This window comes from Podarcis raffonei, chromosome 5 (genome assembly GCF_027172205.1).
Source record: "Podarcis raffonei isolate rPodRaf1 chromosome 5, rPodRaf1.pri, whole genome shotgun sequence".
Taxonomy (NCBI): domain Eukaryota; kingdom Metazoa; phylum Chordata; class Lepidosauria; order Squamata; family Lacertidae; genus Podarcis; species Podarcis raffonei.
Genome location: NC_070606.1, coordinates 72164631 through 72179845, shown reverse-complemented (window position 1 = coordinate 72179845; position 15215 = coordinate 72164631). Strand labels below are relative to the sequence as shown.

Here is a 15215-nt window from a genome sequence, read left to right as displayed (position 1 = left end):
TTTGGGAGGTGGTACTGAAGCAGCCAACTTGATATTGTGTTGCTAATTCTGTTAAAGCAGGCCTTGCCCATTTGGGCAGGAGAAACAGATGCAGAGAAAGCCAGGCAGTTTAGCTCTTGAAAGACTGAAAGATGTTTGTTGGCTCGTTTTTCAGAGACAGCTGCAACAATCAGATTGCCAGAACACACTGATGAAGAAAGTCTTTGATACCTTCCTGCTGTTTCTGCAAATCAATCACTCTGCAGCAGCCCTCAAGCACGTCTTTGCTGCTCTTAGATTGTTTGTGAGTAAGGTACGTCCCTACTACAGTTGGGTCACCTGCGATAAGGAATGCTCGTTTGTTGTTTAAACCAGCATTGAAACCATGTCTGCCACATAATTGGTGATCAAGTTGCATCCTGGAAATCAGTACTGAAATACAATTTCAGATAATTTCTCATAGAAATTTGTATTTTAGATTCAAAATTTTACCTCAGACATTGATTGCTATAGACATGTTATCAGTCTGTTGGTTGCTTTAAAAAAAAAAAAAGCAGATGCTAGCTATCAAATGCTAGAGTTCCAACAAAGGCATTGCATGTCAGCTGTAATATTTGATCATAGATCGATATTGAAGATCAAATACAGCCAAATATTAAAATTGCAGCCCATTGCTTGTTAATAGTCACATCCTTTCTTATAACATATATTAAAATCAAATATGGAATTAAATTGAGCTTTAGCATCAAGCAGTAGATATTTGATACCCAGACAACATTCAACATCAGAGTTCATAAAGAATTATTTGGGAGAGAAAGTCCAGGATCATTTTTTTTAAAAAATCTAGTTCTTCAGCAAAGCTCCTTGTGTTTGTTCATGGACTACTGAACATATGAACGTAAGAGCAGACCTGCTGGACCAGACCAAAGGCACTTCTAGTCCAGCCCTCTGTTCTCACCAGATAGATGCCAGGGGGAAGCCTTTGCAGTCCTACTCATACATCTGCAGCATGGAGTTGAACTGGCCTTCCCTTCCTCATTGCCCATTCCATCCACAGCTTTTTCCTCCACCATCGTCAGTCATTGCTTAATACGGCAAATTTTTAAAAGCCACGTTTTTGCCAGTTAAAGACAAGCCCTTCCTTGAACGGAACCCTATGGTGAAGTACTCGAAACAGAATGCGAGGAGAATGCTTTTCTTTCGCAACGTGTGATATTGTAACGCCGCCAGTAGCATATTTCTAGGGCCAAGGGAAACATTAGACAAACCCAGCAGGAACAGCTTTCAATTACGTGGCAGACTGTCAGGAGCCTGTTTAATAGTGGGAGAGTGGAGACGTACAGATGCATAGGAAGCTGCCTTACACTGCGTCAGACCATTAGTCCATCTGGCTCAGTAGCTCTACTCTGACTGGCAGTGATTGTCCAGGATTTCAGGCAGGGAGTCTTTCCAAGCCCTACCTGGAGAACCCAGGGACTGAATGTGGGACCTTCTTCATGCAAAGCATGTTCTCTCTGCCACTGAGCTGTGTCCTTTCTCCAGTCATCTGAGCCACCCACTCCATTGTCTGGAGTGAATGGATTTGGATGCTTCCTTGAAATATCTATGGTGGTTAGTAATCTCATCTCAACAGGTGGCATGCAGGGAATAATGTTACTTATTCTCCGTAGTCTGCTCAGCAGATCATGTTATTACTCAGAGAAATCTCAGTTCATTTATTCATATCATTAATTGGATACTATATTTATTTAGATTTTATATTAGATACATCCTATCAAAATTAAAGAGGAGAAGAAATCCCATCAGAAGCAAAAGCAAATTGGGACTTAAAGCTACTTCAACCACTTCTTAGGATGTTTTTAGAAGTTATTGAGGCTCCGGCTGTAATGCTTGTTGAAGCAGAAGGGGGGAGCCCTAAGCTTTCCAGGAGTCCGTGATCAATAAGAGTTGAAGGGTGAGGCAGCAGCCCTTACATGACCTTCCATCACCAGCATCACTGCAACAAACTGGGAGGGGTGAAGCAGCAGCGAAGTCGGTGCAAGTGGGGGCATCCATTTAACTCCAATGCTACATCTGCATCCCACCAACCCTGCTGCTGCCTCACTCCTCCCAGTAATCTGCAGTGATGCCAGTGAAGGTGAGTTCATGGAGGCACCCCCATTTAGCCAACTCCTACTGCAATCCAACCTTCTACCTACACACTGCAGAAATCCAGAGCTAGAACATCCCCGAGAGATGACTGTCTATAGTCTCTGCCTGAAGACTTCTAGTGAGGGAGAGGTCTGTTTCACTAAACACAGCGACCATACAACATGTTGCTCTCTGAGTGTTTCTCCTGCCTCGTGCTCGCTTGCAACCATTGAGCTAGGTGTCAGATAGCCACATATGCAGCAATACTTGTGTTGCATCCCTAGGACATGTACACCTGGGTGAATCAGAATGACCTTGAGCAATGATCTTTGGAGATCACGGTGGCCCACGCAGGTAATCTTGTTGGTGTTTTTTGTGGGTCACGACTAGCTCCTTCTCAACTGTAGGCAGTTTATAAGTGGCATGAGGTCTTTGATTGCCTTCCAGCACTGACAGATGTTGCATTTGTGTTATAAGAAATCTCTTATGTTGTAGCAAAGGTGTATCTTTGTCTCCATAGTTCCCTTCAGCATTCTTCCAAGGGCAGGCTGACTTATGTGGCTCATTCTGCTATGAAATTCTTAAGTGCTGCAATCACAGGTCACGATCGACACAGATGGAAGCCTCTGCTCTGCTGTATTTCTTCATGAGAAAGAACTTTGAATTTAATAAGCAGAAGTCAATAGTCAGGTCCCATTTGCAGGTAAGTAAACACTATGGTGATGAATAAGCATCCCACACAGATTACTTTTTGAATTTCCTGGTCATGGCATTGTTTTAGTTTTTGCCTCGACTCAGTCTAGAGATGAGCAGTGTCTATGTGCAGATCATCACATAGAGTTCCCAAGGACTTCTGTTCTTCCAGTCCTGCTGTACCTTGGCAAAATCTCAAAAACCTCAACTTTTCTTTTTAAACTAAAGGAAAGTTTCAGGTTGGAAGGGTGCAGGTTTAATTCTGGAAATGCAGTCCACAGCGTAGAAATCTTCTTGAGACACACTTAAAGGTAAAGGTAAAAAGACCCCTGACCATTAGGTCAAGTCGTGACCGACTCTGGGGTTGCGGCGCTCATCTTGCTTTATTGGCCGAGGCAGCCGGCGTACAGCTTCCGGGTCATGTGGCCAGCATGACTAAGTTGCTTCTGGTGAACCAGAGCAGTGCACGGAAGCGTCGTTTACCTTCCCACCAGAGCAGTACCTATTTATCTACTTGCACTTTGACGTGCTTTCAAACTGCTAGGTTGGCAGGAGGAGACACACTTAGTGTCCTATATATCCCTGATTATAATTCTGAAATGTGGCATGGGGCACTGCCATCATTTGAGCTGTTAGTTCCCTCTTTGAGCATATACATGGAGACCCAGACAACTACTTGGACTATTGTCCATGTTGTAACTCAGTCAACATAGGATCCTCTTTGTACTAGGTCAGACCCTTGAGCCATCTAGCTCAGTATTGTCTACACTGGCTGGCAGAGGCTCTCCAGGATTTCAGACACAGGACATTCCCAGCCCTTCCTGGAGAAATTGATGGTTGAACTTGGGACCTTCTGCATGCAAAGGAGATGTTCTGCCCCTAAACTACAGCCCTTTTTGCAGTCTATTAAGTTGTACTAGTAGTTTGTCTAAGGAATAACCACTTGCTAGCTTGATTTACTTATGCTAACACCTCCTTTTAATGTTTTTTTAGCTCATCAAAGCTGTAAGCCAGTTGATTGCAGATGCAGGAATTGGAGGCTCCCGGTTTCAGCATTCACTGGCGATTACAAATAACTTCGCTAATGGAGACAAGCAAATGAAAGTAAGAAATGACTGGTACTACTTACAACTATAGATAGATGGGTCCTAATCTACATTATCCTCTATTACAATCTCAGACCTTTCTGTGAAAATCTTCCAAAAATATATTTTGCAAAAGGAATATACTTAATTTTCTAATCACTCTGAGATGCATAATTCAGTCCAGTCCCTACTGCTAATATCTATGCAGGTACTGTATTGTATTTTGTTTCACCACTGCAATTACTGAAGCTATTTCTAGAGTAAATAAATTACCCAATGTTGACTTGAAATTTGTTCAGAATCATTTAGGGTATTGCTAAATCACACCAATTTTTGTGGCTATTGAAACAGTTGTTCCTGGGCACCCTCTCCCCTGCTTTATCAGTACAAAGTCTGATGAAATTGTATATTCTGGCAGATATTCATTATAAGCTTCTTCAGGAACTAATCAGGGCTGAAAAGTAGGGCACCAATGTAATAAATAAAAAGATAATGCTGATAAGTATCACATGGACTGGGTCCTTTAGAAAAAATAGATCAATGTCAGTGAAAAGCTGAAGATCTCAGTTAGTACAGCATGAGACACTGAATCTCATGGTCATGGGTTCAAGTCTCACATTGGCTGAAAGATTTCTGCATTGCAGGGGGTTAAACTATATGGCCCTCGTGGTCCCTTCGGACATTACAGTTCTATAAACCTTCTATAAGAGGTTGCTCTTTTCAGTCTGCTTTGTATGCTACTGGTAGCCTCATCAACAGTGTTCCCTTGGAATTCTAAGAGACCAAAAATCAGTGCAGCTTTGAAATCAGCAATTAAAATCAGTGCAGTTTTCAATGGTTCAGTCTGCCATCTTGATTCAAAGTGACATCTGGTTGTATCGAAACGTAGACAAAAACCTGCTCCCTGATCTCACTAACCTTCATGCAAAATTGTGTTACAGTATCTCAAGAGGTGTCCAAATGCTTAGTGAATGAATAACTTTCCAAAGTATGTATTAGATTCCTGGAGAGGGTTCACAAAAATGTATTGGGGTCATGGCTTTTTGCCTCCATACACATCCATTCTGACCCAGTATCTTTTGGCTAACTCCTATGACCTTTGGGAAGCCTTGCATATTCCACCTGCCCTGTCTGCGGCTAGATGTGCAGCTACCACTTTGCACATGATCAAGGTTTTGAATTGCATGACAAATGCTATATAAAAAAGATGATGCACAAAAAAGGAGTGGCATGCAAAGATGTCAGTAACTGTGTATGAGCAGGAGCAGGAGCCAGCAAGCACAGGATCCAGTGGTTGTGTGTATGGTCCACTATGTCATCTATGCCAAAAGTATATGATTTAACATGGAAATGGAAATTCTGTAAGTTTAAAAGTACACTTCTGCTGCTTCTCCTCCCCAAAGAACAGTAACTTCCCAGCAGAAGTGAAAGACTTGACCAAACGCATAAGGACGGTTTTGATGGCTACAGCTCAAATGAAGGAACATGAGAAGGACCCCGAGATGCTAGTGGATTTGCAGTACAGTTTGGCAAATTCATACGCCAGCACGCCTGAATTGCGTAGGACTTGGCTAGAAAGCATGGCCAAGATCCATGCTAGAAATGGTGACTTATCAGAGGTAACTTGCAAATACTAACGATTGATTTTGTATCCAAAAGGGATTGGGAGGAGCACTCTGTATGAGTCTGGCTGGAGCAGAGCATGTATTATCGCCCGTTGACATTTGCTAACAATTATTTTGTTAAAATGCAAGCACTTTATTGAGTATTACTATGCATCCTTCTCCACCCCAAAAGAAACCTGATTCAGAGTTCATATTATTTTAGACTCCTTTATTTTCTAAGCTCTTGCAAGCACATGACCCAGATTGTTGTTTTTATGGTTGAAATCCTGATGCACTCATTTAGCCATACTCTTAGCCTTTTTAGGCAAATCTCTTGGTAACTGGAGCTTAGCTCAAGTAAAGACTTCAGCATCAGTTTCTTGTTTTGCACAAACATTCAGACTAATAAATCTGTCAAGTGAAGCTTGGCTACCTTTCTGCAAAACACTTGCCTGACATTTATGAGGATAAAGAAAATCTGTGCGGCTTAATATTAACACTTGCATACAATTTCTTGTTGCAGGCTGCTATGTGCTATATCCATATAGCTGCCCTTATTGCCGAATACCTGAAAAGAAAGGGTAAGATAACTTTATTCCAAGGCTAGCACTGATGCAGCAAACAGTAAAATGTGACCACCTATTTCAATCTGATGAAATTCATGTCCTCTTGTAGTTATCCTTTAAGCAGCTTTAACTCTTCTCAAATGTTTCCCATGTAAGATACTACAACTAGTAAAATCAATGGTTACAACCTTGCATGTGGTGTGAAAATGAAGCTTAACTCAATCTCTTTTGGGAAGGGGGACATTTGTATCTCATTTCTTTAGTGTGTATCATTAAGTATGCATGTATTAACACATACAGATAGCAGAATGCTAATAACATCTCACACTATCGTAGGTTACTGGAAAATGGAAAAGATATGTACCTCTCGTATGCTCCCGGAAGATGCTGAACTCTCTGATAGTAATGTCTTACTAACAACTCATACTGGAGGAAGTGAGTGTTCTAACCACGTCTGTTTATGTGGCATAGACAACCACATTTGACCCACACCGATTGCAGAGATTCAACAGAAGAAGAGATTAACTGAAAAGGGAGGGAATATCATGATGCATATTTATATTCTTTGACATTGGGAGGTGTCAGGTCTTCTCTCTGTTTCTGTCATTGGTTGGAAGACTGAATTAGAAGAAGTCTTTTACTACAATGCTGTATACATTATTCTTATAAGGATTACTCCAAGACAACTTCTCAGGTCATTGACTTTCCACATTAAGGTATGCATGGGGTATGCCTGCATAATAATCACTTAGCAAACCCACCAAGATAAACAAGAAAATGAAATTTGGTTGCCTGCAAAGGTCACTCTCTCTCTAACCCCCACAAACACACACCAGGGCATGATAAGTCAGCATGGCCACTTCTGCAAGCTGCCCATGGGCAACAGCAACCCTGTGCCCAATGACCATGTATGTGGAGTGGGGTCCACCTATCTCCGTACCCTAGTAGTTCTAGCTACCTCTTGTCCCACCTTTAGTCTAGTGGTTTCAAGGTCCTGGTAGAAGGAATATCTAGAACATGGATGGAGAACACGCGGCCTTGGATATATTGTTGGATTCCAGTTCACATCAACCACAGCCAAATGGGAACCACCTAGAAGGCCAGAGGCACTCCATCCCTGATCTAGTAGCATCCAAGAAGGAAGTGGGGATCAGTAGTGAGATAATTCTCACTGCTTGTTGTAGGTTGCTTAGTTTATCTCAGTTCAGATTATGCTTGGACTACATTTTGCATTACTCTTGTAGGTTGCATTTTCCTTGCCTTGCTTTCTAATAAGGATGGGAGAAAGAAAAGGCATGTAAATCAAGCTACATCTACATCTCCCTCGGGTGGAAAACCTCCAGTCCTAAGATGCATGCATCCATTGCCTTAGAACTGGACTGTTGCCACGTAGTTGAGGAAATTAATAGAACAAAAAAAAACTCCTATAACATGAATTAATTTGGAGGACCCTAATAACATGGTAGCTCTTCCCAGTGAAATTCCATTCTTCCTGCATTAGAATTCAAAAAAATCCATGTAACATCATTCTGGTGATTTTTATTTTTTTTCTGTTTCCAAAAGCAAAATAAAATATATTTAGTGGCAAAATCAATATCAAAAGCCAACTTTGGGGAGAAAGGGAGAAAATGTGACCACTTACAATATTATGGTGATAGTTCTAAGTCTTGAAATGAGTGGATCAAATGTGAATTTCAACAGTTTGTTTTCTCAAAATCTTTCAAAATGGTTTCAGGCCAATCCAAGATTCAGGCCATGTTCAAAAGAGGCTAGATTCTGTGCCGGCAGTATTCATTGTCACCACCTTGCCCTACCCTCTTTTCCTAAAACACCTTGGCAAGGGGGCAGGATGATGGGGAGGTAATTCATCTTTTCATAACTTCAGACTAAACACAAAGCATATGATTCTGTCAGCATTTTTTAATTTATAAAGAATCCAGGAGCGTTGTTTATTTATGAATGGTCCAAATAAAGAAATGCCTTGCCATATTAGCAATACAATTATTTGGGACGTTTCTCAATAATGCTTTTTGAATAAGAATATTATTTGCCAGAATCATCCAATCATAACTTTCTGCAGCCTTGCCAATAGGTTAATGAACTGAATGGAATTCATAAATAACCTATCACAAAATTACCCCATTCCATTTGTTCTACTCGCCCTATGGGCTCTGAAAAAAGTCCTTTTGATCAGCATTTCTTTAAAGCATTCTTTATAGTAGCATCCTCTTCTTTTTAAGAGTGTAATATTAATAGATTCATGGGGCCCTTTCTCTTGTTTTTTTAAAAAGGCTTGTTTTCTATGGGATGGCCAGCTTTCCTCAACATTACACCAAATATTAAAGAAGAAGGAGCTATGAAGGAAGACTCTGGAATGCAGGATACACCATATAATGAGGTCAGCAGTGCTAATGTTTACACCCTGATCCCGTGCATGTTTTTTCAGAAATAAGTCTCACTGGAAAGCCAGTGTGGTATAGTGGTTAAGAGTGTAGTGGTTAAGAGCGGTGGACTCGTAATCTGGTGAACCGGGTTCGCTTCCCCGCTCCTCCACATGCAGCTGCTGGGTGACCTTGGGCTAGTCACACTTCTCTGAAGTCTCTCAGCCCCACTCACCTCACAGAGTGTTTGTTGTGGGGGAGGAAGGGAAAGGAGAATGTTAGCCACTTTGAGACTCCTTCGGGTAGTGATAAAGCGGGATATCAAACCAAACTCTTCTTCTTGGTTGTGTTCATATGTCATGCTGTATCATTGTTTAATGTGACGTGCATGAGCTGGGATAAGCCTGAGTGAGCCACAGGCCTGCACACTCACCTCTTCCCTGTCCTCCTAGCCAGGAGGAGAACCACAGAAGCTTTTACCGTCAGTTTCTTATAAACTTTACCTTGTCAGTAGTTCTGATTAGTTTCAAAACCAACCAACTTCAAAATATGGGTTATGAAGCTGACTTGTTTAAACTAACCATAGTTAGTGCAATCCACGATCCCTGGTTCAGATGCAATAACCAACCATGTTTAAGGGAAATTGAAAGAAAAGCCTTCCAAAGATTTCCTCTCAGCACACAGGAAAGAGAGGAGTGGGTGAAGCAGAAGAGTAAGCCTCAGGCTACTTCCAGCTCACGTGTGTTGTGCTAAACCATGGTTTACTGTGACATATGAACATGACCAGTGGGACCTACCTAGACCAATGAAACCATACATAGGAGTGCAGCTACATTTTACTTTTGCACACTACTTTTTGTTGCTGTATGAAACAAGCCACAGTAAAAAAAAACAACAGCAGTTCTTCATCATCACAGCACAAGTACTACATATCCACAATTCTAATTTAGCAGCAGAAGTAAACCAATCTACAAAAATATAATTCCAACAGTGCTCTCTGAGGCATAACCAAGAAGAGTGAGAACATCCCATTTCCTTCAATGGAGGTTGCATAGGACAAAATCCTGATTGATAGATAAATCCCCGATAGAGGGTAGGCTTATCATTGCCAAACCCAAAGTCCTGTTTCCAGTGTCTTATTGAAATGTTTGCTAGCACAGGGGGAAGCTGGGAAGAGAAATCAGTGCTATTTGCTGGATCGTCCATCAAGGAACTGAAATCTTCTAAGAAGCTTCTAAGAAGCTGGGGATTGTCAGAACTTTGAACAATATGTTGACGGACCCTCTTTTTCTATGAAAGAAAACAATACCTTGAGCAAAAGCTATATGCTCCAAAATGAAATGTCTATTGCCCACAGAAAGCATGCACTGAAATAAATTGGTGGGTGTGTCCAGTTTTGGAAGAAGAGGCATCCTTTCACCCCATATATCTGAAAGCAGGAGAATTGGAGCTAGTTATATCAATGTGTTTGATAGCTGATTGTGCATGTAGCCTTTCTGGGTCTCAGAAAAGTCTGTTGGATTTTATCCTCATGTGCTTGATCTGCAACCTATATAAATAATCTAGCAGATGTGGATGGTCTTTCGTTTGTGTCTGATGTTCCTTATGACACCACACTTTTGCTGAAAGTTAGGGCAGCTTCTTGGATGCCTTTACTATGCTGAAACTACCTGCATTTAGTAGACGTGCTCATAGATTGCATACAGTGATTCACATGCCCACATAAGTCACCTCATGCTATCAACTTAAGAAAGATAGTGGCAGCATGTGAGCATGTACATTGCAGTGCAACACCTATTAACACACCTACCAAAACCAAGCAGCCTTGGCATGTAAGATGCAAAGATGTCCTTAGATGTTTGCTTCAGTTACTTGCTTCACTAATTTCTTAAACCAGACCTTTGACTTCAACTATATCAACAGTGTTAATACACAGATTTAACATTCTTTTTACTTGTGCGATTACAGAACATCCTTGTGTCGCAGCTGGAATTGTGTGTTGACTTTTTGTGGAAATCTGAAAGATATGAGCTCATTGCTGAAGTTAACAAGCCAATCATTGCAGTGTTTGAAAAACAGAGAGACTTCAAGGTAAGAAAAGCTTAAAATAAGATCTAGCAGTTGCTCTGGGAATTGTTCTGGAAAATGCCATGGCATAGTTGGAGATATTTTCATTTTTCATTCTTTTTTCTATGTTATTCCTCCTTTAGTGGCTAAAGACTTTGTGTATGGCCTATGCACAGTGACAAAAGGCATGGTGGTGATGCAGGGGACAGTTTCTAGGCTACAGTTTTTTCACTCAAGGCTGGTACTATCATCAGTACAGCTAGGAAGCCACAGGGCTCAGAGAGACCATCTCAATGTGAATTGAGTTTGTTGGACTCTTCGCAATTCTGCACACAGCAAAAACCAATGTGCCAGAAGCTTTCTGCACTCCTGTTGGCTCACCCAGGACAGAGGGTATTCATGGCATTAGAAAGACACAATAATTTGCTTTGCCTGTGTAATTCTGTTATCCATGTCCAGCCTGCTTCCTCCAGCTATGGCGTTGCACTATAGAGAAGTGGCTTTCAATGCATTCAGCTATATGTGAAGGGAAATCCTGACACCCCAGTACAAAATGTGCACACTTTTTTAAAAAACATTTTATTTGAAAGTTTTCCAACTAAGACAAATAATATGCCCAACTTTCTCCCTTTCCCTTCCTTGCCTACTCTCCTTTCCCTTCCCTCTTCCATTTAAACACTTGCCCGTACAGTGAGCCCAAATTGGCATTGGTCGAGTCAAGCATGTGTGGGGAGCCTCTTGAGAAGTCCTGTAATACAAGTGGTTCATAGAGAGAGAAAATAATTAATAAATCCATGTAACAATTACAATTAAAATTAGTGAAACCTTTTTTTTTTCAAATGCAGCTTTTGTTTTGAGTATATACAGAAGGAGCAAGTGGGAAAAGATTAACTCCCATAATTGACATAGGACTTACGCACTTTGCTTATAATGGCGAATGTGGCTAGACTAAAGCCTCTTAAATCAGTGATCCAGGGAGCTCCCAAGTTTAGTGCAAAGTTGTATTGAAGATCAGTGCTTTCGCTTTTTAAAAAGCCTATTTTTATTTCATTCATTCTTCTACCTCCAGAGACTGTCAGAGTTGTACTACGACATCCATAGATCTTATCTGAAAGTGGCAGAAGTCGTGAATTCTGAGAAGCGCTTATTTGGACGGTACTACCGGGTAGCATTTTATGGGCAGGTGAGTGACTCCAACATGTTTGCGAACATACAGATACCATATACATTTCTAAAAGACAGTTCCACAGATGCTCTTCTTAAGGAAAGTATAATAAGAAAACAAGATGATAGGGGGTGATATTAAGGATGATGCTAGCTGACTTACTATTAAGGATCAAATTCTGAAATCTTTGCTGAAGAATGGAGTGAACCGGTGCTACCATCTCCAGAGCAAAAGTCAGGTCTTTAATATAAATATATATTCAATTGAGGCAGTGCATAAGCAATATTGATGGGGCCTTGCACAAGAAATTGGCTGTTTCCCTGCACATCTAGATACAAGCCTATGCATGCTTACTTGGGGTGTAAGTCCTATTCAGCTTCCAAATAAACATGCATGGGATCAAATACAATTAACATGACAGCAGTGAAGCACCATGAATGGTGACACAGAAGTGATTGATCACTAACCATGTTTACCTATTTGAGATCCCATAACATGCCTCATAGTCCTTGGAGGTAGTCTAAAATTACGGCAGGTCTATCACTTTCAACTTTTGTGGCATCAACGGACCCAATAGCCAGTCTCATCATTTCAATTGTTTACTCGGAGATAAAAGAGATATGCACATTTTCTAATGGGAAACAGAGAAAAGGGGATACAAATACCACCTTTATCCTCTGGCGATTCCTCCTGCCACTTGACGTTTGTCATGTTATCCAAAATTATCCCTACTACAACTGCAAAATAGTTTTAAGCCATCAAGATGTATTTTTTTTCCTATGTGGCCTGAAATCCACATCCCTGCATTAGTTGTATTTCTCATAGACTCTCTGGCTTTGCTTTCTAGCTTGCCTCTGATGCTCTCTGCAGTACATTGTAGAGTAGTCTTGGAGCACGTGCTCTTTCTGCATGCTTGTATTGGTGTAGTGTGTGCTTATGCTTGCCTCTGCTATACACCAGTTGGGTCAGGGGACTAAGCATGCTCTCTGAGAGAGTGCTCTCCAGGCAAACAATTCCCCCTAATCTAATGAAAAGAGGAGGTGTGTAAAGAACAGATTGATCTGAATCATTCTGTCTGCTAATTAGGTTTTAATGCAGAAATTTGCTCTTTTCTTCTCTTGGTCTTATTCAAGGCTGTGGTAAGTTGTCTATTCTTTTGCATGCTTTTTCTTTAATTCTTCTTACTCATTGTCTTCCCTGTATGAGTTAACCCTAACTTCAAGTGCTTTAGCATTCAGTGTGAGAGGTAAAATGACATTGCTTTCACTCATTTATATGCCGTGTCGCATCTTGCAAAACTAATTCTTTTGTTCTGCTTTCTGAAATTACAGCTGTTTCTTTGCTGTTTACATACTTGAGGCTTAATCCTGTTCCTCTGTCCAGAGGAAACAGGTTCAGGCCATGTCTCCTTTTCACTGAAATGTCCACTGCAAGCAGATTTGCCAGTTATGTATTTGCAGAGCTAAGAAGGTATTTATAGTTATCTCCATCCCCACCCACAGTGAAACTATTTCAGGGTCTTGTGCACGCATGGCATTGTTGCCATGAATTGTTGGGTTTATTGCCCAACTTAGATACCTATCTCTGCGCAGCTCCTCAAATAAATGCTCAAGAGGCCAGAAATCTTCCAGAATATAACTGCAGACCAAAAATAGGGTGCCTCTGGACCTCTAGATGTTGTTGGTTGTTTGCATATCTGGAACGTATTCAAAATTGAAGGGCGTAGTCCAGCCAAACTAGAGGTGCAAAGCATGGCTGGTGGGGAAAGCATCCTGGAAAGAGTGGCTGTGACCTGGGGAAAGTCCTGAGGGCCAAATGGAGAAGGTTGCATTTGGCCCCTGCCTGCCTACAAGATGGGAGGAGAGAGAGAGGAGGCTGCACTGAAATGGCAGTGGTGGAAATGAGGGTGGTGGAAGAGAACCTTGGACCTCCAGTGATCAACCAGTAAGGGAGGAGGTAGGCCCAGTCGGCTGGGACCTTCAAAACCAGAATCCAGAGATACCTTGTAGGAAGCACATAAGGCTGGGGACAGGGTGAGAGATCAGGGCTAAAGCAGAAAACAAATCAAGAGGGAAGATGGCGAGGGAAAACAGGCATGTCTAGGAGGAGCTACACTGCTGTTCCAGGCCCAATCTATACCTCACCTACCTGACCAAGAGATGAAGGAACAAGGAAGCCTTTGCATTCCAAGGGGACATCCCGGCAGATAGGCAGAAGAGCCCATGTGGCTGGCGATGTGGACAGCCAACCACAGGCTCTCCTGGATGCAAGTCCTGTGCTTAACCCCAGTCTCACCTGCTCACTCTTTTGACACAAGGAAAGCCCTCAGAATTGTCCCCTCTCTCAAGGAGGCAGATGCTTCTATTAAACTTACTTTCAGCGGAGCCCAGGTGATGTAACTCAGGGCAGAAAAGAAGAGACTGTAATACAAGCCACAAGGCTATCCCTTGCTGTATGCCAACTGATTAAGAGCCATTTTGGCAAGTAAGAGGAGGAGGAGGAGGCAATAAATAAATGGTTATGAGGCAGAAAGGACTACGAGAGGTTTTTCTGTAATCATCAATGGGCTGCTGTTACACCTTCTTCCAGACCCTGTTGCTGTTGCCAGACTTGAAATAAAACATTCTTATGTGGCTGGAAACAAGCTGTTCAGGGGGAATCACAAGTGCAAAACCCAGTGCAAAAAGCTGGGAATGGACAGGGAATGACTTTGGCCCTTGCTTTTCTGGTTTCAGATGTAAAAGCCAAAGAACCAGCCAGTTGTCATTTTTAATTTTTGCTCAATCTGCAGCTTTGATTTATGAAAGGTAGGGCAATGTGAAAAAGACAAAAAAAAAAATGGAAGAGTGGACTTTAAAGTTGTGTTCATGTATGGAAAATCTATTGTAGTATGTGATATCGCCCAACACCTTTCTACGCGTTAAATATTTCAGTGCACCCATTTATCGAGTGGCAAGGAGATCTTCATCTTGTAGCAGTTCTGTTCACCTAAGCAAGGATGGGAATCTGCTGCCCCCCAGATGTTGTTGGACTTCCAGCTCCCATCATCCCCCACCAACCAGTGGTCACAGTTTGTGGAAGGTGAAATTCAACAACATCTGGAGGACCACAGGTTCCCTGTTCCTGATTTTGAAGGTGTTTATTTCAAAATTATTTGAGGCTTCGAAATACTTTCTTTGAGTTAGCGTCAACACCTTGTCGTCATGGTGATTGTGAACTTGCAGGTTCTCCTTCCCAGGCAATATTATATATCAGAGGCTGCTCATTATGCTTAGCAAGCCAGCAGTTTATACTGAAATGTTGGTGCCCAAACATACTCAACTTCACAGTCCAGTTCAAAAACATCGAGAGAGCTAAACCTAAGAAAATGAAAAAAGTAAATCTTCCCAGAAAACTGCAGAAATTTCACAGGTTTAAAACATGTTGTTTAGTAATACCTTATGAGAAAGCTTCTTGGTCAACAATGACTCTTTTAAAAAGAAGCAGAACTGCTATCATATGACTTATTTAGTACTCATGTATGTACAGACATTAGTATTTCTATG

The 15215-nt window shown here is 41.5% G+C and overlaps 1 protein-coding gene across 15 annotated transcripts in view; it reads left to right on the top strand.

Annotated features, from left to right (window-relative positions):
- The window catches only part of DOCK10 (dedicator of cytokinesis 10), a 179114-nt gene that overhangs the window by 151676 nt on the left and 12223 nt on the right, over positions 1–15215 (top strand). For 12 of the 15 annotated variants that reach the window (XM_053390053.1, XM_053390058.1, XM_053390055.1 and 9 more), the window contains 9 exons: positions 155–292; positions 2630–2812; positions 3796–3906; positions 5291–5506; positions 6015–6072; positions 6394–6492; positions 8349–8455; positions 10407–10529; positions 11575–11688. In XM_053390053.1, coding sequence (XP_053246028.1) covers positions 155–292; positions 2630–2812; positions 3796–3906; positions 5291–5506; positions 6015–6072; positions 6394–6492; positions 8349–8455; positions 10407–10529; positions 11575–11688 — 1149 coding nt within the window. The remainder of the gene's footprint in view (positions 1–154; positions 293–2629; positions 2813–3795; positions 3907–5290; positions 5507–6014; positions 6073–6393; positions 6493–8348; positions 8456–10406; positions 10530–11574; positions 11689–15215) is intronic. The other 3 variants (XM_053390063.1, XM_053390062.1, XM_053390060.1) reach the window with 1 other exon arrangement.